This window comes from Rousettus aegyptiacus, unplaced genomic scaffold, assembly GCF_014176215.1.
Source record: "Rousettus aegyptiacus isolate mRouAeg1 unplaced genomic scaffold, mRouAeg1.p scaffold_m13_p_7, whole genome shotgun sequence".
NCBI lineage: Eukaryota > Metazoa > Chordata > Mammalia > Chiroptera > Pteropodidae > Rousettus > Rousettus aegyptiacus.
In genome coordinates this window covers 67033051-67056449 of record NW_023416310.1, presented here as the reverse complement: position 1 = coordinate 67056449, position 23399 = coordinate 67033051, and the positions used below count along the sequence as shown (strand labels likewise).

The following is a 23399-nucleotide window of genomic DNA, read 5'->3' as shown; positions in this document are numbered from 1 at the left end:
CGAAGTAAGCAGGCCTGTCGGAGAAGCTCAATAGCAAAGAACTGAGGCGGCCTCCGGGGGCGCGACCCTCTCCAGCCAGCAGCCCACGGAAAATTAGGGTCCCCGGTCCAGCAATCGCAGGGAATTACTTGCCCATTGTGAATGCTCTTGGGAGCAGATTCTCCCCCAGCCCAGCCTCCGGGCTGGAATGCAGCCGATGCCCAGACCGTAGCCTGTGAGACCCTGCAGGACCCCCGTGCCTGGAGTCCCCACCCACTGGGGCTGTGGTTATCAGTTACACCGTGCGCGAGAAACTAACCCGTCCCTGCAAGGGAGACCGCTCGTGGAGCCTGAACTCCCAGGCTGGGGGCTGATCAGCCTCTTTTCAGACATCAGCAAACGGACTTTCATGCTTGAAACAAAAAGCTAAGTCAGCAGGGATTGCTAGAGGCAGTATTGGGTCCGAAGTAAATTCACATCTGCCACGCTTACTGATCATTTTATTCAGCAAATATTTGTTCAGTGGGCAGTGGGAGTGTAGAGATGAATGCAGCATAACCTCTGCCCTCAAGCAGCTTGGTGTAGTATGAGATGGGAAAAAATAATTATGACACTCCAATGAATGGGAATATGTAAAATATGTAGCTTAGAATTTTAAAAAGAAAAACCGTCAGAACATGGCTTTCTCTCATACTCTATCCAATCTCTGTTCTGTTGGTTCTATTTTCAAAGTATAGCCAGAAGTAAACCTCTCCTCTCCATTTTTCACTTACTGCTGCCGCTTGTGTGAAGCTGCCATCATCTCTCAGTGGAGCTACTACTGCAATAGCCCCATCAGGGCTCTGTGTGTCTCTAGCTGTCCACATTTTGTACTCAATACAGCACCCAGAATGAGCCTTTGAAATCAAGTTGGGTCGTATGTTGCTTCTGCTCAAACCCTACACTGCCCAAAGCCCTGATAGTAGTCCAAGGGATCCCTAAGATGGCGTGATGCCCCTGTATCCAGGGTGCTGTCAGGCTCAAGTGACAGGAGGGCCAAGTGCTGAGAGCTCATGGCTCAGGACAGGGCTGTCTCCCCAAATGTCATCCTGGTCACCCCTGCCCAGGTAGGTCCCCTACCTCCAGATAATTCTCCATTGGAGTTTAGCACCTCCAGGTCGGTGAGGAAGAGGCCAAAAGAGGGAACACACTGTGCCATTGAAGTGAGGGGGGATGAGCCCCTGCTCTCAGCAGCCCCCACAGACCCTCCCCTGAAACGCTTCAACCTCAGCCCTCTGGCCCACCCCAGCATTCTCACCTGAAGCAGCTCAGGACCCTCAGAGCCTCCCTCAGTTCCCCTCCCCCCCTCACTCCCCAAGGACACCAGATGCCTCCTGATCACCTCCCAGTCTGCTTCTGGCACATCCATCGCAGGGTCTGTAGTCCAGGCCCAGCCCCACCCCCATATCTATCCTACATCCATCATAGAGATGAAAACACAGAGGCTTACGAATGTCAGATGGCTGCTCCAGACTTGGAGCATATCCACAAGGCTGGTGAAAAGCTGACAGATAACTCAAAGTACCTGTGAGGCAATTGTAAGTTAAATACTTTGATTGTGTTGGACAACCTGACATCAGATTGGTAAAAATGTAAAAGAATGAGAAGTCCTTGGGCCAGGGCGAGTGCAAGGAAGCAGCCCCTATCAGAAACTGCTGTTGGCAACGTCAGTGCTACAGCCTTTTGTTTGGAATCTGACTGCAGCAGTTAATGTTTGCAGATGCATGTCCTTCCACCAGCAGTTCCATCCCTGGGCATCTGTCTCCTGCTAGGGATAATATATATTGTGGACTGAATTGTGACACCCAAATTACATGACTTTGTAAGCCCTGGAACTTCAGAATGTACCTGTATTTGGATTTTTGGTTTTTAAGGAGGTAATCGAGGTTGAGTTCAGTGGGGTCTGTCCTAACCCAATATGACTGATGTTCTCAGAAGGGGAGGGGAGGACACATGGAAGCACAAAGGGAAGTCCACGTGACACCGAGATAGAAGATGGCCACCGACAAGGAGATGGCCCCTCAGGAGAAACCAGCCCCACTAACATCCCAGTCTAGAACTCCCAGCCTCTGGGATTGTGAGAAAATAAATGTTTACTGTTTACACCATACAGTGCAGTCCTATGTTATGGCGGCTGAGCAAACTCATACAGTTTGTTAGGACACATGTTCCCCGCAGCACTGCTGAAAGGGCACCCGAGTCGAAGGAATCATGTCCTGGTCCAACGGCCTTGGAAGGCTGCATCGTTGTGGCCGATGGCCTCCATTATGGAATAGTATGAACATAAGTGAAGCCATGGTTCCTGACCTAGTAGCCCCCCGTAATATGTTCTGTGAGATGCCAAGAAGCAGGAAAATGAATAGAATAGCTTAATCACACCCCCTCCTTTCTGTGTATGAACCACGGTGATAAGAGTGATGGTCTGTGAGGCCTGAAGGTCTGCAAACACAGTGGAGCTGGCATGGGGAGATAAATAACCAAAACTAGCAAAATGCAGAGATGGCACAAGAGTCTGTTTCTACGCTTCTAACTAATATGTAAACAGTGTATTTCTACCCCACCAGGAAGCTGGTTGGGGAGTAGGGTCCAGATTCCTTTGGGCGTGGGCCTGTGAAACGCCGTGCATACAAGCCCTAGGAGGGCCCCAGGGGAGTCCCCAGATTTGAATCTGAGTTTGGGGCCACTCCAGTCATCTCAGGGTCCTGGCTGTGGAGATCCCTCCGGGCCAGCTCTTGGCTCAGTCCAGCACTGGACAGTGTTGGTGGCCTGGCACACCTGCACTTGGAACCGGGTGAGGGTGGGTGGACCCATCGGCCATCTCCTCCGCCATCTCTGGGGGGGAGGGGGAGGGGTTCTGCAGAGACAGAGTGTGGGCCATGAAGCATCAGAGCTTACCCAGGCACTGCCCCTGGGAGAGATGCCCACCACATGTGCTGCTCTCCAGATCAGGCAGAGGTGCACCTGCAAGACATCCAGCCAGGGACAGGACGAGATGACACATGAGGGCTCAGGATTAACAGGTGGGTAGAGGAGCTTGGTCCCCAGCGCTCACTGTCCTGTCCTGTCAGCCATGACCTGAGGTATGAACATGACAGACCTGCCCACCTTCTGACTCCTAACAACCTGGTCCTGCTCAGAATGGGTGCCCCTCGTCTCACGCTTTCCCTCACCACCCTCGACACACACATGTGCACATACATGCACACACATGCATGCAAGTACACACACATATGATGCAGGGTTAGGGGTGTGGGGCTGCCCAGGTGGGTTCACAGTTGGGGCCTAGCCTGGCCTGCCCTGGGTTACCTAATGGAGCCTTGTGCCAAAGGGCCAGTGGTATCAGAAGTGAGGGCTGTGCCAATGTCTATGGCAACAGAAACATCTCTCACCTGGGCTGTCCTCAGTCGGAGCCTTGGAAAGTCAGGAAACATCCTGCTCTCTTGACTGTTCCAGGCTGGGGCCTTCTCTAGAATGTGAATGGCTGACCACCAGAGTTCTAATTTCTCTTGGGGTCTGTCACCAAGCGAGTGAAGCCACCTCTTCAAGGTTCTATTACCTGGGCCCCTTCCTCCAATCTGGGCTGTTAACTGCTTCCCATCCTTGCTTAGGCCACCTGCACACTGATATCCAGCATAGCCCTCCCCACGGCTCCTGGGGCACATGCCATGTTCCTGGCTTGGAGGGGAGAGTGGAGTTCAGATCTCTTTTTTTTCTGACCAGTTCTCTGTCCTGGAAAAGCCTTGTGCCTCTCAGGGCTTCCCCAGTCTTCCCACTGTGCAATGGGGACAATGCTAGAGACCACATCCTAGGGACATCATTGGGTGTGGGTGAGACCACACCTATGATACCTGTGGACTGGCATCACTTGAGTCTGATGCACAAACTTAGAGTTGGAGGAGTGGGACGTAGCATAAAACACCACTCAGAATGGGCCAGGGGTCCAGCCATGTGATCTTGGGGAAGTCACTGCCCGTCTTGGCCTTGTTTTCAGGTCTGCACCTTTAAGAGGTTGGAATTAGAGGAAATTCAGACCTTGTCATCCACTGGCTTAAAACCTTCTGATGGTCTCATATTCAACTCAGAATCGGACCAACGCCCTCGTTTAAGTCCACATGGTGGCAGCCTCCACAACAGCCCCAGGGACTCCTGCCTCCTGGCATGAATGTCCTTGTGTGTCCATGGAGTGGTTAGTAACTGGCTTCTGGACAACAGAATACAGCTAAGGTGACAGGGAATCTGGTCCACATTTAATTACTAAACTATCATTTCTGTTACTCATTCTTGAATTCCCCCCTTCTCTCTACTTCCGTTTTAATTTCTCTGTGTGTGTCTCTGTCTGTCACATCTCTGGAACTGGGAAAACAAGCTCCAGTGTTTTGAGTTGCCCTATGTAGAGGACCCAGAGGAGAGAACCGAGGGAGTGTCCGGGCCATCAGGCAGGAACTCAGGCTCTCAGTCCCAACTGCATCCTGACAATAACCAGGCGAATGACCTTGGGAGAGAATCTGTCCCCAGTCTTACCTCAGAAAACACAACCTGTGCTTCATAGAGACCTTGAGGCAGAGGCACCCAGCCAAATTGTGCCCAGATGCCTGGTTAATAGAAATTGTAAAGTACAAATTTGCATTTGTACTTTACAGGTGCAATGTTATCTGTTTCAGTTTCCCCATCTAACAATAATAATAAACATACCCTCTCTGAGGTTATGGAGACTATTAAACAATTGTTTGAAAAATGGTGGGAACACCTGACATATCAAAAGGGTTGTGTCTATATGCTATAAATAAGTTTAAAGATTCTTCTTCCACTGTCTGTAAGCTGCTGAGGGTGAGGACTAGTGCCTGGCGGAAGGTAGGAAGCAGCACTCCATTACATTTGATGAATAAGTGAATGAGCGACCCTCTTGAGCTCAAGAAAGCTTTCTGGTTTTCATAAATGTGATATTGTACAGTTAAATCCACAGAAAGGGGGGGCGGGAATAAAGATGGGGTTCTTAACCCAGGTCTAGGAATTGCCTGGCGGGTGCATGTTTGTGAAGCTCAGAAATCCCATGCGAGGTTTGTGTGACAGCCTCTACACCTTTCATCAGCTTGTCAAAGGGCCTAGCCCCACAGTATTAAAGCACACTGGCAAAGAGAGAAAATCAGCAGCCTCCTACTCTCTCCCCCAAGCCTGAAGGCAGGTTCAACCCACCGGGAGGTCAGCAACACTAGCCAGAAAGTCAGCTAGTTGAGTTAGAAGGTGGTTCAGGCTCCTAACGACGTGACCAGGATAAGACATGAACGCCAGCAGGGTGCTGTCACAGTACGGACTCCAGCAGACGTGGTCCTTTTTCGGGGCTCGGCCTGTGCTGGCGAAAGCGGAGGCCCGAGCATCCTTCAGGTTGCGGACTGCGCAGGGGTCAAGACCTCGAGCTACTTCGCGCCTCCTGCGAGGCCCCGCCCCCGTGCGTCCCCGCCCCCTGAAGCCCGGCTCCTGCCGAGCTCGGCGCGAAGCACGACGGGAAGTTAAGATGGACACCTCCATTTGAACGTATCTCCAGAGCGGCTCACCTCACGCCCGCCTGTCCTCAGCCGCTGCTTGCTTTTCCTCCGGAGTAGGGGAAGGAGAGGGAATGAGAAGCTGCAGCGGCCGAGGAATCCCCGTGATCGATTCTGCCGCTGCCCTCGGGGAGCAGCCGGGGCTCGCCGCGCCTGACGCGTCCTGAATTACTCAGGTAAGGGTCCGGCCAGCGGCGCCAGTGGTCAGCGCGCGTTCCCTGACTCCTGCACCCTCCCAGGGCCGGCGGCGCACGACCAGGTGGGGGGAGCAGGAGCCTGGGGGAGGCCCGGCCTGCGGGCTCTGGTCTTCGGGCACGCCTCCCCGCACCCCTCCTAGCCCCGGGGCCTCCTTCCCGAGTAAGCGCGGTGTCCATGTGCGGTCTCGGCTTCCAGTTCGGCCCTTTTCTTTTGGAAGGTTGTCTTACAACCTTGTTGTTTTCGCCGACCCTTAAAGAGGCCGAGGAAGCTCTGCCTTTTTTGCGGAGACTCAGCTGAAGGTGCCTTCTGGGGCTTTTGGGTCTGCTCTTGAACCAGCTTCGTGGGTACCCCTGACAGGGTAGTTTTTGTTCCTAATATGGAAAGCTGACGTCTTGCTTTTTTAGCACATCAGTTTAATCCAGTACTTTGCTATGTAGCTCATTATGTTGCCCCTGATGAGTAAAAACATGTACACATTTGGGGTACTGTAGATAAAACACGTTGCCCTAAACATCACAAGAAGATACTGTACTGTGAAAACAATTATGTAATTCATAATTTTGTAATTTTCTCTCACAGTTTTAAGATGTTAGTTATCTGGTTGACAATAAAAAGACCAGCTGAATTTTGTTTTCTGTGTTTTATAAAGCACTATCTCAGTCGTATCTCAAGTTTAAGCCTTCTCAATACTTACTTTTAGCAAGAGGAGAAGTGTCATGATTATGACACTTAATTTACAACAAAATAACTGCAGCCCTAGAGGAGCTGCATAGGAAATACTGGCTTTGAGATATTGCATCAAAGAAAGCTACACGGGCCCAAAAGACCCCAGAGGAGAAACTAAGTCAAATTCAACTCTCTTCATCGTAAATGCCTTTTCAGATACTTTTTAAAATTTGCCAATAGTGCCGACATTAATGTTTGTTTTAATTTATGTACTTGAGTATTGCACCTTAACCGTTTTTAATGTAGGCGTTGTCTCGGAGACAGAACTCGCATCCACCTTTGATACTACATTATACAGTGTTGAAATTTGACTGGTCAGTTACTGTACATAGGATGTTTTGGAAGTAAAGAGATATGTTTATACCTACAGCTCATCCACATCTTTGCAGTAATAAACTGAACTATGGTAGATTATGTTAATTAGAAGCTAGGACTCTTAAATTAGTAAACAAGCATAACTGTTTCATGGCCAAAGTTATTCGTGCCTCAGTTCATTGGTTTTGGACCAAAAATTGGAATTAATTGTGGTTATATGCTTTGGTGGATTGGAGCTCTAAATTACTGATGGCATTTGCTAGTTTATTAAAGCAGTAGTTCAACTTTTGATAAATTAGAAAGAATGTATGTTTTTCTTGGTTTCATTTCAATATACCAGTGATCCTTTAGGTGTGCTTTTCAAATGCGGTTCCAGCATCTGAACAGAAATGACCTTAAATGTTGAGAGCCAGGAAGTCATGGGTTGTAAAGTACAGCTTATGTAAAATACTTGTGTGAAGTGTGGAAAAATTAGTGTATAGTGCTAGGAAACGTAGGATCAGTATTGTGGGATATGAGTGCTTGTCTCATTCCTGTGGTTTCCCACAGCGCTGTGTATTGATTATTTGCAACTAAAATGTAACTAGTGTTGATTATGTCATGCTAAGTAGCCAAAATGCTAACTGGAATTACCTGAAAGAGTGGGATCTGGAATGTCCTTTGATGTTATGATCACTTGTACACCTGCAATGTTCTAAGACTTTGTGTCAGTCACCTAAAGATTAATGACTCTTCCGTAAACTTTTATGGTATTTTGACTCTAACAGCTGACCAGAATGTGTTTGAATTCATACAGAAATAATGTTGATATTTGGAACCCATGTCGAACTTCTATGAAGAAAGGGCAACAATGATTGCAGCCGGGGATTTGCAGGAATTTGTTCCTTTCGGTCGAGACCACTGCAAGCATCACCCTAATGCTCTGAACCTTCAACTGCGCCAGCTGCAGCCGGCTTCTGAATTATGGTCGTCCGATGGTGCTGCTGGCTTGGTGGGGTCCCTTCAGGAGGTTACAATCCACGAGAAACAGAAGGTTCTCTTAAGATTCTCATTTTGTTTTTGAAATATAGACTGATGCGATCTACTTGTAATTTACGGCTACCCAGATGCAACTGAGAAATTAGTGTGATGCCATTTCTAGGGTAGAGTAAGATTTGGTAATTTTAAGTAAGGCTGAAAATAATGACTTTATTGTATTATAGTGTTATGATTGTTTATCTAGGCAGCTTGTAGAACTCATGATTTTATCATGAGAGTTACTGTGATTATGGTTCATTTTAAACTTCTTAGTATATGGGGACCAGATTTCATGTTATTTGATTAGACAGTAGTTAGAAATGGTTCCTGCTGCAAAAAACTTACATGTTTCTAGAGGAGAAAAGAAATGCCACTTAAGTAGACAAAATAGTAAGTAGTTCCTAAGTAGGGGAACGAGATGTGAGTGTCAGAAAGTCATTCTTTCCCACTTTATTCCATTTTCATCTCCCTTTTGGGGTACCGAAATCTCAAGGAGGGGAAGTTTGTATAGTTAGCTAAACCTTTTCCTCTTGGTTCATGTTGACGGTTGGGACAAGGTTAGGAAGGTAAATAAATGTGTGCATTTGTGAAGCAGGGAAATCTGCATGGCACACAAGCTCCCCCAGTGTTCCCATGTGCACCTCACTGGCCCCTCTCTGTCACCCCCATACAGTTAATAGGTCCTTTTAGTCTCCCAAGCACATTGGTTTCATTTTTGGATATACAGGTAAGGGTTAATTTTTGCTTATATTTTTGGCAGCATAATATGGTAGTATATAAAACATTTAATGTAGAATGCTTGAGTAAATTATCATTCCTGAAATCCTGTAAGACATGTAATACACCCACACACCCCACTCTGTTAGTCAGAATCACCCAACTTTTTAAGAGTTGGGCTTGGATTGAGTCTTACTCCACAGGCAGAGAGAGAAGAGGAGACTTGTATCTGGGTGGCTTTTTGATTTAATTAATAAGTATTGCTCCATACTATTAAAAAAAAGGAAGGCAGTGCTTGAACATGTCTTACATGTGTTAATTTTTAAGGAAAGCTGGCAGTTAAGGAAAGGCGTAAGCGAAATTGGAGAAGAAGTGGATTATGATGAGGAACTCTATGTGGCTGGAAATATGGTGATCTGGAGCAAAGGGAGTAAAAGCCAGGCGCTGGCGGTTTATAAAGCGTTTACAGTTGACAGTCCTGTTCAACAGGTGAGTTGATTTGAATTTTAGCATTTGCTTAGCTCTTTAACTTTTTTTTTTTTAAACCTTAGTCTTCATGTTTAAAAGAAATTATAAAAACAGAGCATAATGAACCCAGCAGCTGGGTGTACATTTTAACATGTAGTGAAGATGATGGTAGGAAAAGAAAACTTTCATTTATTTTCCGTATCATTATTTTTATGCTATTCCTTGTCCATTTGGTGATAATATTTAGACACTCTTTTTTTAGTAATTCGGTTAGATATTGTTAATAAAAATTTGTAAGGCATTGAGGGTACAAGAATCATTTAACACATGATGATTATAATTGATTACAAAATATTTAATAAAGAAAAATCAGTTTCATAATAATGCTTAGAGAGAAAGTGAAATGAAGAAGACTAATTTGCGCTCATTGCACTCGGCTGTTATACCCAATTGTAGTCTTAAAATTGGTAATTAAAGGGAAAGAATTAAGCATTTGCCTTGCCTTTTTGGGAAGACAGTTAACCTTCAGTGAATGAAATAAACCCTTTTTTATAGACTAATGCCAGCTAATACAGAAGGATGGTGAAATTATAAAATCACCATTTGGTATCCTCCAGTTTAATCATTAATTCAGAAAAGGATTGTAAATGGACACTAATGCTATTTGGTGAAAGGGTGTTAGCAGGGCACAGGGAGTCACCCTGTGAGTCGCTTGCTGAATGTGAAGGAACAAATGTGTATCTACTGTGGAGCTATCTGTTGGTATCCACCTCGACCGTGTGTGGGGTTTGCCATCACTAATAGTGAGACAGAGGAATATTATGTACGTACAGCTGTAATGCAGCATTTATAGTACTTGAATTAATTGTTAGGCTATTGACAAGAGGTTTTGAGGCTTTTTGAGCAATGTTAAGTCCTTTATTGGTAAATGCAGAAATCTTGGTTCCTGGACACTGCTTATTACTTACTTCCCCGTTAATTGTTTCCTGATGAACATTGTGCTCCTCCAACCATATATTGGGAAGGAACACTGAATTATTTCAAAAATTGAGGGCACATGTAAAAGCATTTTTGTCTAGGAGTGCTGAAACCAGTGGTCTTTTGGTGATCATTTCCCCCATAAATCCGTATGGTTAGGGTAGATGTCAAAAGTGCTGTGGTGATATCCAGATAGTTCTTTGCTCCTATGTTTTCATCTTAATTTTTCCAAAGAATGATTGCCTGTTTAATAGATTCTACGGATATACAGTATTGTCTTCTTTTTCTTGTCTCCTTTATCTTAAAATCACTTGTAAGTGGAATCATAAGCTTTGTAATTTCAGTGCTTTTGGTCTGGAAAACATCATTCAGACTTCTGCTGGTATGGAGAAAGATAATTTTATAGTTTGGTTAGAAATAATTCCAGGAGTATGTGACTCAGAATTATTTTATTCCTTCATTTATTCTGTAAGTGTTTAGTGTCACTCTTTCAGGCAGTGTCCTGGGGTGACAAATGAATCTACAGTTTCTGCCATTGAAGAACTCAGTGTGGAAAGGTGAATAAATAAACAGGCAAACTAAAATGCTATATTCAGATAAACTGAAGTGCTGTATCATAGCTGCAAATCCACAGTGTGGTGAGAGCTGGGGGACTGAGGTCTGAAGGGAGGATTTCTCAAAGGAAATGCTGGTTTTTGAGACTAGGAGGATGGGGTTTCATAAAAAGAAGCTGAGTGGATAAGAGATACAGCATAGATTTTGGATGTCTCAGATTGGAATGCAGCTCTGATGCCAGTTTTTCATTTGCTAAAATGCCATTAAAAAAACTCCTACAACTCCACAACAACAAAACAATCCAATTCAAAACCAGGGACAGGACTCGAATGGACATTCTCTAAAGAAGGCATGCAGGTAGCCAGTAAGCACATGAGAAGATGCACAGCATTGTTAATCATTAGGCAAATGCAAATAAAAGCCAAAATGACATGCTGCTTTATACCTACTGGGATGGCCGTTATTAAAAAAAAGAAAAAAAAAAAAAAACCAAACACAAGTATTGCTGAGGATGTTGAAAAATTGAAACCTTGTGCATTACTTTTGGCCAAGTGAAAAAGCCACTCTGGGAAAGAGTTTAACATTTCCTCAAAAAGTTTAACTTAAGATCACCATGTGTCCCAGCAGTTCCCCTTGTAGGATATGTATGGGGATGAAAGTAGGGGTGCAGACAGATGGTCGTACACCAGTACTCACAGCGGCGTTATTCACACTGGCCAAAGGTGGGACAGCCCAAGTGTCTATGGCCAGATGAATGGGTAAACATGCAGTTGATGCCTACAATGGAATGTCATTCAGCCTTTAAAAGGAAGGGAATTCTGATACATGCTACAGCATGAATGATCCTTGAGGGCATTATGCTAGGTGAAATAAACCAGACACAACAGGACGGATACTGCATGGTTTTACCTTCCTGCAATACTTTATGAGTAGGCAGATTCATAGAGACAAGAAGCGGAATAGAGGCTGCGGGGAGGAAGAAATGGGAGTTACTGTAGAATGGGCAGTTTCTGTTTGGGATGATGAAAAAGTTCTGGAAATGGATAGCGATGAGGTTGCACTATTTTGTTAATGTACTTAATGACACTGAATTTGTATACCTAAAAATGGTTAAAAATGGCAAATTTTATGTTATGTATATCTTACCACAATTCAAAATAACCCATAAAAATGCCATTAATAATTTGTAAGTGAAAGTCCAATGGCTTTTCCTAGTTTGTATTTTGTAAGATGGGTCTTTAGGAAAGGGAAATGTTTTTCTAAAGATTTTTCTAAAGTGAATCTAGGAATATAAAAGAATGAAAAGATCATTAGGTAAGTCTGGAGGTTGTAAAATAGCTGGGCAATTTTCAACTTTCTGATAATCCTTAGCTTTGCATAGGACATAGGGCTTAATATATGTTGAACCAATGTTTGAGTTCACTTTCGCTGCAAGGGTTCTACCTAGTTGATTGATTTTTGTCTTTCCTTTTCATAAAATTTACCTGCAGTTTATCGTTCTTTATACTATTTATCATTATTAGTCTAACTTCATTTTATTTGACTCTTTTTTGTTACTATGGTGTGTGTCGAGCTGACAAGGAGAGACGGTTGTATAGATGTCATAATTATTATTTAGATAACATTACTTAATAAGTTATTATTTAGATACAATTTTGTTTTTGTTTGTTTTAATTTTAGGCATTGTGGTGTGACTTCATTATATCACAGGATAAGTCTGAAAAAGCCTACAGTAAGTTTTTTTTAAATTTTATTGCATTTTATAATTCCAAATGTATATCATTGTTTTTTCTCATTCAAAATTAGTAGACCCTAATAATGGTGGGTTAGCCTAAGCATTTTTTATTGTTCTTTGAAGAATTTGTGCTGTTGGGAATTGTAACTTGTGATCGTTGGGGTGTTTTTGAAACAAAAACATACCTCTGGTTTTAACCTTTTTTTCAGGTAGCGATGAAGTAGAGAAGTGCATATGTATATTGCAAAGTTCATGTATTAACATGCACAGCATAGGAGGAAAGGATTACATAGCTTCTTTACCTTTTCAGGTAAACTTGAATGTTTCCATGCTTTTGTGTTTGGTTGGGAATATTCTTGAATTAATTGGTTTCAGAAGTATTGCTACTCTTATGTAATAATAATATTATTTTACTTAAATAAAATTTAACAGCTTTTGTGGCTTATCATTTTTTGATCTTTGCATAAAAAATAATTTCATGAAGTGAATGGTAAAGTCTTTTCTGAGAGTTTTTCCCCCTAAGTTTAAGTGACAGAGAGGAAATCATTTTGGTCATATTAAAGCACATAACAGTCTTAGTCTTTTTCTTGTTTCTCATCATCTTTTTCCTGTCAAGTGCTGAGGTTAAAGTTGTATCACTTTGTCACTTTGGTGTCGATGTTAGCCCCTGGCAGGAATCTCAGATCGAACTCTTACTTAGAGTTGATTTTGTCTGAAACTTGCTTGTTACAGTTCCTTTTTAAAAATATTAGTCAGTGATCACATTTTTTTGTGAAGCTCTTACTGAATTGGAAGGACATCTGATGTTCTCTGATGTTTCCTAAAGACACATCTCAGAGAGCATCACCTTTACCCTGTCTGCCCACTTTTTACCTGGCAGGTTGCTGGTGTCTGGCCTACTAAGTATGGACTGTTGTTTGAACGGAGCACTTCTGCACATGAGGCACCTCCCGGCCCGCCCAGGTACTGGGTTCACTCAGTTCAGAATATTGTTACTTGGGCCTCTCTGTGTTGGTTCTGAGGTGAAATTGTTCATCTGAGACTTTGGGATGATGATAATTTCCAAGGTAACAGCACAGATCTATGCCATTTTCTCTCTCATTGTTGTACGCTTGTGAGTTCTCATGTGGTACTGACCGAGTCATTTAACAGAACAAACTCATGGCTTAAAGATAATATGACTCACTTCTCATCTCTGCCATCTTTTTATCTTCCACTTCCATATTTGTTACAGAAATGCTACCATTTACCTCTCAGGGTGCAGGTTTAAGTTAGCTAATGTACATAATCTTTGTCACAGGGCTCAGGACATGTTAGGTGTGCCAGAAACTGTAGGTGCTCATCAGAGCGTGTTTACCTGTGTCCCGAGCCAGCAGTGAGCTCCCGTCATGACGGCCAGGGACATAGAGTACCCATCACAGTGGGGGCAAGTAGTGGATGTGATGTTTTTAAGAAATGACTTAGAGATATTGATATCTTTTTGTGTTTACATAGAAGGCCTGGTTTCCCCCCCTCCTTTTTTTCAGCCACTCTTTAAAAATACATAGCTTTTTTATTTATTTGAAGATTTTTTACTCTCTTTTTTTTTTTAAGTGCACTCCTTCATATGTTGGTGTAGGAGACAAAATTCCTTCTTAGCCACCAAAGGCATACACCTACTCAGAGAGGTTAAAAAACGGACCAGATTGCCTTGTGCCCATTACCCCATTGGTGATGAAAGCTGTTTGTAGCTAGTCCTGGGCTGTGTGTGAGTGTGTATGTGTGTGTATGAGTATGTGGAGAATTACCCTGCATAAGAGGAGAGCTGTCTAGGAAGGAAATAGAAGATACTGTGAAAAACACTGTGTAAAAGTTGAGAGGGTTGCTTTAAGAGATGGCAGGTTTCTAGTTGCTTGTGTAACCTGGAGAAGATTTTTTCTGCAAGGCAGGTGTAAAGTTTTTGTGCAAATGGAGTCATCTCGTGTTGGTGATCGATTGTTTGTTTATTATCAGAGAACCTTTACCCACCATGTTCAGCATGCTGCATCCACTGGATGAAATAACCCCACTTGTTTGTAAATCGGGAAGTAAGTATATTTTTATAAATTCATGTATTTGAATTTGGTGGGGGGAGGGGGAGAATGAAGATGCTTAAGAAAATTTGACTCGTTTTATAAATATAATTTAAGCATTTTACAAAAATAACTATTTTGAAAATAATATATATTAAAGCAAGAACTTCTTGAATACCATGTTATTAGCTGTTTTAACAGTTTATTCTTTTCCTAAAAATAGAGCCTGAGTTGATCAGGACGGCTAGTGGATTTGCTGACCTACCTGTAGGTGACTCTGGGCTCTATTCCTCAGTAATTAATAAGAAATGAATGATACTTCAGTGAATTAAAAAAAATTTCTTTGAAGGAAAAAATATAGATCTTAGGCCTGTACTTTGTGAATATTTTAATATTTCATTTTTCCTGCTCATAAAGACATCATTTCCTGGGGTTCAGAACTATTAATATTTTCTACAGGTATTTCTAGATGATTGTTATATTTTCCAATGTCATGGTAATTGTAAATAATAAGGACTTGAAAGGTCAAAAAATATTCATAATTTTTGACAAATTTTACTTTTAGGACTTTATCCCTAGTACATATTCTGACATACCACTGAGGTTTTTATTTTCTGTTTCAGGGCTTGGCAGTTGCAGCCTACAGGCTACAGCTGCCTAACGGCTTGTTTTTGTAAGGCTTAAGGGCTAAGAACCGTTTTTACCTTTTTAAAGGTTCGTAGGAAAAAACAAAAAGATTTATACTACAGAGTTAGTATGTGGTCCACAAAGCCTGAACTAGTTACTCTGGTCCTTTACAGAAGTTTTTTGATAATTCTGTATTTATTGGTAACAATTACAACCTAAATAAACATTTTAGAACCTTGGATTGAATCATGTGCAGCCATTATTGATCATGTTTTTTAATAATATTTAATGACCTCAGGGATTGCTTATGCATAATGTTAAGTAGGATATAAAACTAAATACTAATTTTGTAAAAACATTAGAACTATGTGTCTATGTTTAGGAGAAAAACTGGAATACTCCCTAATATAGTAATAGTGGATATTTTGAGATGGTGGGATTATGAGTGATTTTTATTTATTGTTTTATAAAGTACTTCTTATTTTCATAAAATATGTGTATGTTTATTATCTAATATTTTAACTGAGAGGGAAACATTTGGGAAAGCTGTCAAATAAGGACAGAAATTAATTCATGGAACTGTAGAAGTAGAAGCCAAACTTACTAGGAAAACCCTATTTTGCATGTGTAGTCAGTAAAGCAGAAACAGGTGTATTGTTTTAGTACTCTTTGCATGGTTATTATAAAGGACAGATTTCATATAGAACCAGTAACAACTTGGCAGAATAGTTGATTGAAGTTTATAAATAGGGTGATTATTGAAGGAGTCGTGGACCTTTTACCTGTGGCTGATGAATTTAATGGTGAGTTAGCACAAATCTTCACCATTTAATCACATGTATGTGAGATTGAAACTGGAAACACTCTCATCTTTAATGTGTATTAAGGAAGTTGATACCCAAAGGAAATTTATTAAAATTCAAGGTTAATTAATATATTAATGGATTTTTGTGCCTTAATTGGCTTGGTTTCTCTTTGTCTTTAGGGATTGCAAGAAGTCTTTTTGATAAAGAACAGTGTTGTAAAGTCCATTGTTCAAAATTTGGTTATTTCTATTTTATCTTGAAGGCCTTTTCGGTTCATCACGGGTGCAATATGTTGTAGATCACGCGATGAAAATCGTTTTTCTCAACACGGACCCCTCCATTGTAATGACCTATGACACTGTTCAGAGTCTACATTCTGTGTGGGTTCTCCGGAGAGTTAAAACAGAGGTGAGAACAAGGGCCGGTTAGTACTGAAAACCTCCACGTGCTTCTGGAGGAATCATTAGTGAAGTAGATGGAACTACTTAGGAAAAAAGAAAGATTGGACCTTTAATAACTTGAATCTACCCTGAGTTCTTGCAAGGAAATTCCTCTTTTTATTTGATGATTATCTTTTTTTTTCCCTTTTTATAATTTTGACTTAAGGAAGAGAATGTTGTCTTAAAGTTCTCTGAACAGGGGGGCACCCCCCAAAATGTGGCCACGAGTAGCTCCCTCACAGCTCACCTCAGAAGCCTTTCCAAAGGAGACTCCCCCGTGGGCTCGCCTTTCCAGAATTACTCCTCAGTCCACAGTCAGAGCCGCTCCACCTCGTCACCCAGTCTGCACTCTCGGTCTCCTTCCATCTCCAACATGGCAGCTCTGAGGTAGGACTTGGGCGTAGAGTGTGTCCTTGTTTTACCAAGATAGTGCAAGAAAAAGATACCTTCTTTTCCAAACTTTCTCTTGGTTTTGAGGGACTTAACGGTTTCTGTTGCCAGCTCTGGGTGTTGTTTAGGGAAGACAGCCAATCCAGCTGTTACTGTTACCTACTTCCAGGTCCACTGTGTCACTTCGTTCAGTGAGTCACATTTGGAGGCTGCGTGTGCTTGTCAGACTGGTTACCTCATTTCTACCACTGAGTGGCAGCAGTTTGATGAATATTGATTACGAAAATATTTTAGTATTTTGTCTTAATTTGCATTAGCTTTTCTTTTGTTTTTATCTACCATCTATCTCTGTCATCTATCTGTTATCTGTCATCTATCTCATCTGTTTATCATCTATCTGTCATCTGTCATCTATTTATCATCTGTCATCTATCTCTGTCATCTGTCTGTCTACCTACCTAGATATCTACCTATTTTTTTACATAGAGACACAGTTTCATTGCTGTGCATGTGTCTGAATGTACAGGAACAGAGTTCAGACCTTTTTGAATAATATAAACAATTCATTTCCTGAGACAGAAAATTAACTAATTTGCAGTTCTAAAAGAGTAAATTCTAATAAGAATTCTGAATCATTAGAATATAGTAAAACACATTCACATGAGCCATTTAAGTAGCAATTCCTTTTTAAAAAACGTATTTTTCTGACTGGGACTATGCCATGAGTGCTTTCTGTGCACAGTACTGGCAAAGTGCTATTGGACGGTGTGTGACAGCAGCCTGTAGTGTTGATTGTGACACTCTCTCTCCTCTGTTTACTTTGCAGCCGTGCTCACTCCCCTGCCTCAGGAGCGCACTCTTTCTCAGGGGTGCAAAGGTTCAACCTTTCAAGCCACAATCAGTCTCCAAGGAGACACAGCATTTCTCAGTCTCCAAATAGCCATTCAAATGGCTCTTTCCTTGCGCCAGAAACCGAGCCGATTGTTCCTGAACTGTGTATTGACCATGTATGGACAGAAGCAATCACCAGTTTGAGGTTTGGGCTGTATATTTTTATATTCAAAGAAAAATATCGCTAAAGTCTTAGAAAATACTTGGTATTTTGCTTAAACTTCCTTTTAGTATCCTTAGTTCTTAATACTGATTAAAAAAACCACACAGATATATCTTAATACCACCCCTATTTTAGTTTAGATCTGTTTTTTGTGATCTTTCTCCTTGTATGTTCTCTTTAATCATTCATGCATTGATTCATTCATTCAGCCAATCCCAGCGAGTGTGTTAGTGCCAGTGGGTTAGCAGGCAAATTGGTCACTGTCCCTGTTCTCAAAGAGACACAGAGGAACAATGACAGAGGAGACACTGCATGTTCTGCTGGTGGGGCTTTGGAAAGATGGATAGGTATTTGGTAGGTGGGGAAGTGGAGAATGGACAGTAAGGCAGACGGGGCAGTAGAGCAGAAGCTGAGAAGTGTGAGTGCATGTCGTGTTCAGGAAACTACAGGTGCACCCATCTGCTTGTACCACAGGGAAGAGAAAGGGCTGAGAGATGGAGATGCCTCTAGGGCTGCTCCACTTGATAACAGCTTTGAGAAAGCGCTTCATACGTGGGTGTAAACTCAGGGTAGAGCAGAGCAAGAAACATGGGAGTTGTGCGCCTGACAGTGGTGATGGAGGCAAGAGAGCTCAGCTCCTGGGGTCAGGTTCCTAGCAGGTTGTGGATGAGCTTCAGAGAGCATCTGCTAGCCCTCTGGAGCCCTGCCTCGTCATCTGTTTGTGTGCATGTGTTGTGTGCAGGCCTTTCCCCAAGATGCGAATCTTCACATCCGTCTCATTCTAAAGGGATCTGTGACTTCCATCCACATAGTGAAAACCTGGTGGGTAGAATCAGAAGAGGGCTAGGAACTCAAGTCTTGGAACAGTCCCATTTTTGGGGGTGAAAAGTGACGAGACAAAGCTGCTGCAGAGAGACAAAGCAAGAGAGGTTAGGTGGTTGATGTGGCAGGAGTCAATGTCATGAAGTACAGGAAGGTAGTCTTTCTGAAGGAAAGTGCCAGTAATGCCACTGCTCGAGAGGTGTGGCACCAAGAGTGGGTGCCGAGAGGTGGTGTCTGTAGGGCAGCAGGCTCCCTGGTGACCTGTGGGGCATGGGGCTGGGAAGGTGAGCCTAGTTGCACAGATGGTCTGAAGGGCTTTGCCTTTGAGTAGAGGTGGAGTTTGCGATGAACTAGACCGAGTCTTTGGGTTAGGGAGAGGTTTTGCTGAACTGTTTAAAGGAAATTCACCTTCATGACAAAATATCTCGATTGTATCTCTAAAATGTGAGGACTTTTTTTACCCAACTACAATACCATTTTTACACCCAGCCAGTTAACACTAAGTCCATATCATCTAATTTCAGTCCATGTTTATGTTTTAAGACTTTTATCTTAATTCGAGAGAGGAGGCCACAGGTTAGCACCGGAAGTACAGGGGTGAGACGTGACAGTGGACAAGGACCCAGTTAGGAGCACAAATGGAGAGAGTAGCCTGGGGAGAGGGAAGGGGAAGGTAATGGCACAGAGAGGGCGGGAGTCTGCATTACAGCCTCCTGTTCTTTGTGGAACAGAAGGTGAGTGTGCTTCCTTAGGTGGAGGAGGGGATGGGTCCTTGGAGGAAAGGAAGGATGGGATGCAGAGTTGAAGTGACTTCTCTGTTTTCGTTCCTCAGTTATAAAATAAACATAATCTGCTCTTAAACGTAACATGTCTTTAAGTAGCTTACTGGCATGTATTGCAGATCCCTGTTTCACAGAATTCTGGTCTTCTGCCCCATGCAGGGCGTGAGAGAAGTGGTTTAAAGGGGTGAGGAAGTTGAGCCTGGGTGAGAGTGGAGATTGGAAACAGGAGAGGACATGTCTAAAGCGGCTGAGCCCTTAGACCATGGAAGGGGTAGGAATTCAAATCTGCAGTGTTTCAGCCATGGGTAACTTGCATAATACGGAAGTAAAGAGTCCACTGGTAACGATTAAGACTATTATGATTTTCATCCAGGAAGTTGTGGACTAAACTCAGAATCAAAGAGCTGAAAGGAATCTCAGATCATGAAACTCACATCTTAGGAGTGTTTAGGGTCTCCAGGGTTATTGCTGGCCCATGCAGTTTTTATGTCTTGCAGAGCATTTTCAAAGCCTTCTAAGAGTTGCTGTGGTAGTTTTTTGAACTGCTGTTGATGGTTACCATATTGATGCATTTATCGCAGAGAGAAAAATTCACAGGCCTCCAAAGTGTTTATTACATCTGACCTATGTGGGCAGAAGTTCTTGTGCTTCTTAGTAGAGTCCCAGCTCCAGTTACGGTAAGTGTGTCTTCCTGTTGGTTTTATGGGGATAAACTTTTGGCTGCCTGCTCTCCCTCCCTCCCTTCATAACTTTATTGAAATAATTTACATACTGTAAAATAGATATGTTTAAGTGTACAATTAAATGATTCTAGTAAATTTATGGAGTTATGCAGCCATCACCACAATCCAGTTTTAAAAGTTTTCTGCCACCCTAAAGACGCTTGTGCTTGATTCTTAGGCAGTCAGTGTCCCCATACCCAGCCTTAGGCAGCTCCTCTGGAGGCTTCCAGCCTTTGTGGATTTGCCTTTCTGGGCATTTTATAGAATCATACAGTATGTAGCTTTTTGTGTTTCTCTTCTTTCACTAATCATAATGGTTTTTAGGGCCTACCAGGGTTGGGACGTGTGGAGGGCTTTATCCCTGGCGCGTGCGGCAGTCCATCACATAGGTGCAGCACATTTGGTTTATGGCTCTTCTGTCTGTTCCCACCTTTCAACCATTGTGCATTATGGTGCTGTGAACACTGGAGCCAAAGTCTTTGTGTGGACATACATGAGTTCTTTTTTCTTGGGTAGATATCTAGGAGTGGAATTGCTGGGTCAAATGCTAAATTCATTTTTAACTTTTTAAGGACTTGCCAGACATTCTGTGTACATGATTCCATGTGCATTCCCATCAGCCATGTTTGGGGGTTCCAGTTTTTTCATCCTTAAAAAGATCATACATCATCAGTCTGTCTGATTGTAGCCATTCTAGTGGGTGTGAACTGGCTTTAATTTGCATTTCTTGATGACTTATGTTGAGCATCTTCTCATGTGCTTATTGGCCATTGCTGTATCTTCTTAGGTGAAATGTATATTCATATCTTTGCCCATTTATTTACCTTTTTATTGTGAGATAATTATAAATCACAGGAAGTTGTAGGTCTTGTGTACCCTACATTGTTTTTGCCCTGGAGGTAACATCTCATAGCTTCAGTACGTGATCCAAACAAGGATGTTGACAGCAGTGCAGCCCATAGACCATGCTCAGGCTTCATGGGTCTTCCATGGACTTGTGTATGTGTGTGTTCATGGTTCCAGGAAATTCGCTCACATGTGTAGGCTTGTGCAGGCACCATAGTCAAGGCATAGAACTTCTTATCACCTGAAGGACCTCCCTCATGCTACTCCTTTATAGTCACCTACACCACACCCACCCACCCCGTTCTTAACCCCTGATAGCTACTGATCATTCTCTATAATTTTGTCATTTGCAATGTTATGTGAGCAGATCCCACAGTATGTGATTTTGAGACTGACTTTTCCAGTCAGGGTAATGCCCTTGATACAGGTGTCACACGTGTCAATAGTGTGTGTTTTGCTTGGATGTGTAGCTGTGTGAAGTTTCAAGAAAGTAATGATAAGACCCAGCTCATCTTTGGCTCCATCACGAACCTGCAGGCAAAGGATGCAGCGCCAGTGGAGGTAACAGGCATATTTCTTGAGAAGTTGAAAATGATTTTGCTTTGTAATTGGTACAGATTGGAAAATATAATTTGTGTCCTTTTTTAGAAGTTAGACACTATGCTGGTCCTGGAAAGCAGTGGCAACCTGGTGCTGTACACAGGCGTGGTTCGGGTAAGTAATGAGTAGCCCTTTACTTTTTCAGGGCTGCCTCCTTAGTTGTTATTTTGTGATGTTACTTTAGTTCGATATTTAATATTTGTTACTTCCTGTCTGTGGGATTTGGCAGAGATTTTTTCTGAGAGTTGAAAACGAAGCCTGCAGTTAGGTTGGTCCTCACAGCAGTCTTGGACTCGCTGCCATTAGCTGCGCTGGCACTGAGCCTGGCATAGGGGGTAGCCTCTAATGAGTTAGGCAGATGATTTTTTAAAAAGAGAGTTAAGCCGAAGTTTTGCAAAGATTGCAGTTTTGAAATTGATAGATTGGTTGCTTTGTTAAGTCTCAAAGTTTTTGTAAAGTTTTATTATATTCAGTGTATGATGTCGGCTCTATCTTGTTATCAGTTTTAAAATTTACATATAGAAAAATAAATTTTACAAATTAAATCATGAAATATGAATACATTATGCAGTTTGAAGAATAATGAAGTGTACGTTCATATGTGCTCGACCCAGGGATGTTGCCAGTATGTGTGTTGTCTCCTGGGCGTCCTTTCCTGGTTGTACCCTCAGCTCCCTGTCTTCCTCCAGAGAGATACTCTCCTGACTTTTGCAGTTACTCAGTCCTTTGTTCTTATTGGTATTTTGCAGTTATGTATGTATCAGAAAGAATGCATTGTTTATTTTTTTCTCATTTTGAATTTTTATTAGAGGGGACAGTACCATATACTCTTCTCTGACTCGATTGCTTTTCTCAAATTTATACTATTTTTTAGATTTATCTGTGTCCATGTGTAGCTGCTCTTTCCTCATTCACTGTTACTTAGTATCCCGCTGTAGAATTATACCCAAACTCTTCCCATTTCACCAGTCTCTGAGGCTGTTTGTGTTGTACCTGCCCTTTCTTCTAAAAAACGACACTTTAAAACAATCCTTATGCACGGCTTCAGAGTGTGCACAGCTTCAGCTTGGCCAGTGTGGGTTGTACCAGTTTGCAGCCGCTCCCTGACTCCTGGCCTGCAGTGTAGAAAATCCTCATCTCTATTTCCTTCCTAAGTGTGATGACTGCCTTGTTCCTACTGGCTGGGGATGGACTGCAGTGCAGGAGGGTAGGGGAGAAGTGAGCTGCCTTAGGGCAGGGCAGAGGTGCAGCCAGTGCTCCACCTGCACAGGGGCTGCCGCTACTGGAGGGGGAAGGGCAGCCTTAGGGTGCTGGGAGCAAGGATCTGTCCCCTGTCCCTGCAGCTGAGGTGCCCGATGACAAGGTAGGAAGTACCATCTCAGTTACTGTGGAGCTAGCCTATAAGATCGGCCTGGCCCACAGTCTCTAGTAGGGGCGGGGGCACCACCACGGGGTGGGATGTAGCCCCCAGAGCATAGCTCTTGAAGGGGATGGAGGCCCCAGAGGGCCATGCTGTTTTCCTCATGTTTGCTGGAGTGGGGCAGGTTGATGAAAATGTCTTTTCTGCTTGTCACCCCTTCTCCATTACCTTAGCCATAAGGAGCAAGGTTTTTGTGGGGCTTCTTTTTGTCTGTGCCTGCGGGCATTTCTGGGGGGGGGGGGCAGGCGCTTGGAGAGCCCAAGACCTGCTTATGTAAGGAGATTACTTGGGGCACTTCTCCTCCTCAGGTCCCTAGCCAGTCAGGTTTCTCCCTTGCCTCACAGAGCCCTCTGTCTTGAAAATTTCCTTCGGAGTTTTTTGTTGTGGTGGCAAGTAGTGGGAGGGATAGCATGGAATGTGTTTGCTCCAGGTTTTCATTACCTGGAGGTCTCATAGCTTTTTAAAAGCTTTTTATACACACTAGTTCTGTCATTTTTTTTATTCCGAAGGATTTTATTTGGGCAATTTTTGTAATTTTATTAGCTTTTGGGGAGTATACTGATGTAATGATG

At 42.9% G+C, this 23399-nt stretch overlaps 1 protein-coding gene across 4 annotated transcripts in view; it reads left to right on the top strand.

Annotated features, from left to right (window-relative positions):
• The first annotated feature begins 5501 nt into the window (after positions 1-5501).
• Positions 5502-23399, top strand: part of ANAPC1 (anaphase promoting complex subunit 1) — a 72166-nt gene continuing 54268 nt past the window's right edge. For all 4 annotated transcript variants that reach the window (XR_001596681.2, XM_016142880.2, XM_036224062.1 and 1 more), the window contains exons 1-13: positions 5502-5734; positions 7594-7830; positions 8859-9020; positions 12213-12264; positions 12477-12577; positions 13148-13230; positions 14260-14333; positions 16014-16159; positions 16358-16578; positions 17408-17617; positions 19821-19916; positions 21278-21368; positions 21456-21521. Coding sequence is in view for 3 of the 4 variants with exons in the window: in XM_016142880.2 (XP_015998366.2) it covers positions 7618-7830; positions 8859-9020; positions 12213-12264; positions 12477-12577; positions 13148-13230; positions 14260-14333; positions 16014-16159; positions 16358-16578; positions 17408-17617; positions 19821-19916; positions 21278-21368; positions 21456-21521 (1515 nt within the window). In the remaining variant the exon portion in view is untranslated. The remainder of the gene's footprint in view (positions 5735-7593; positions 7831-8858; positions 9021-12212; positions 12265-12476; positions 12578-13147; positions 13231-14259; positions 14334-16013; positions 16160-16357; positions 16579-17407; positions 17618-19820; positions 19917-21277; positions 21369-21455; positions 21522-23399) is intronic.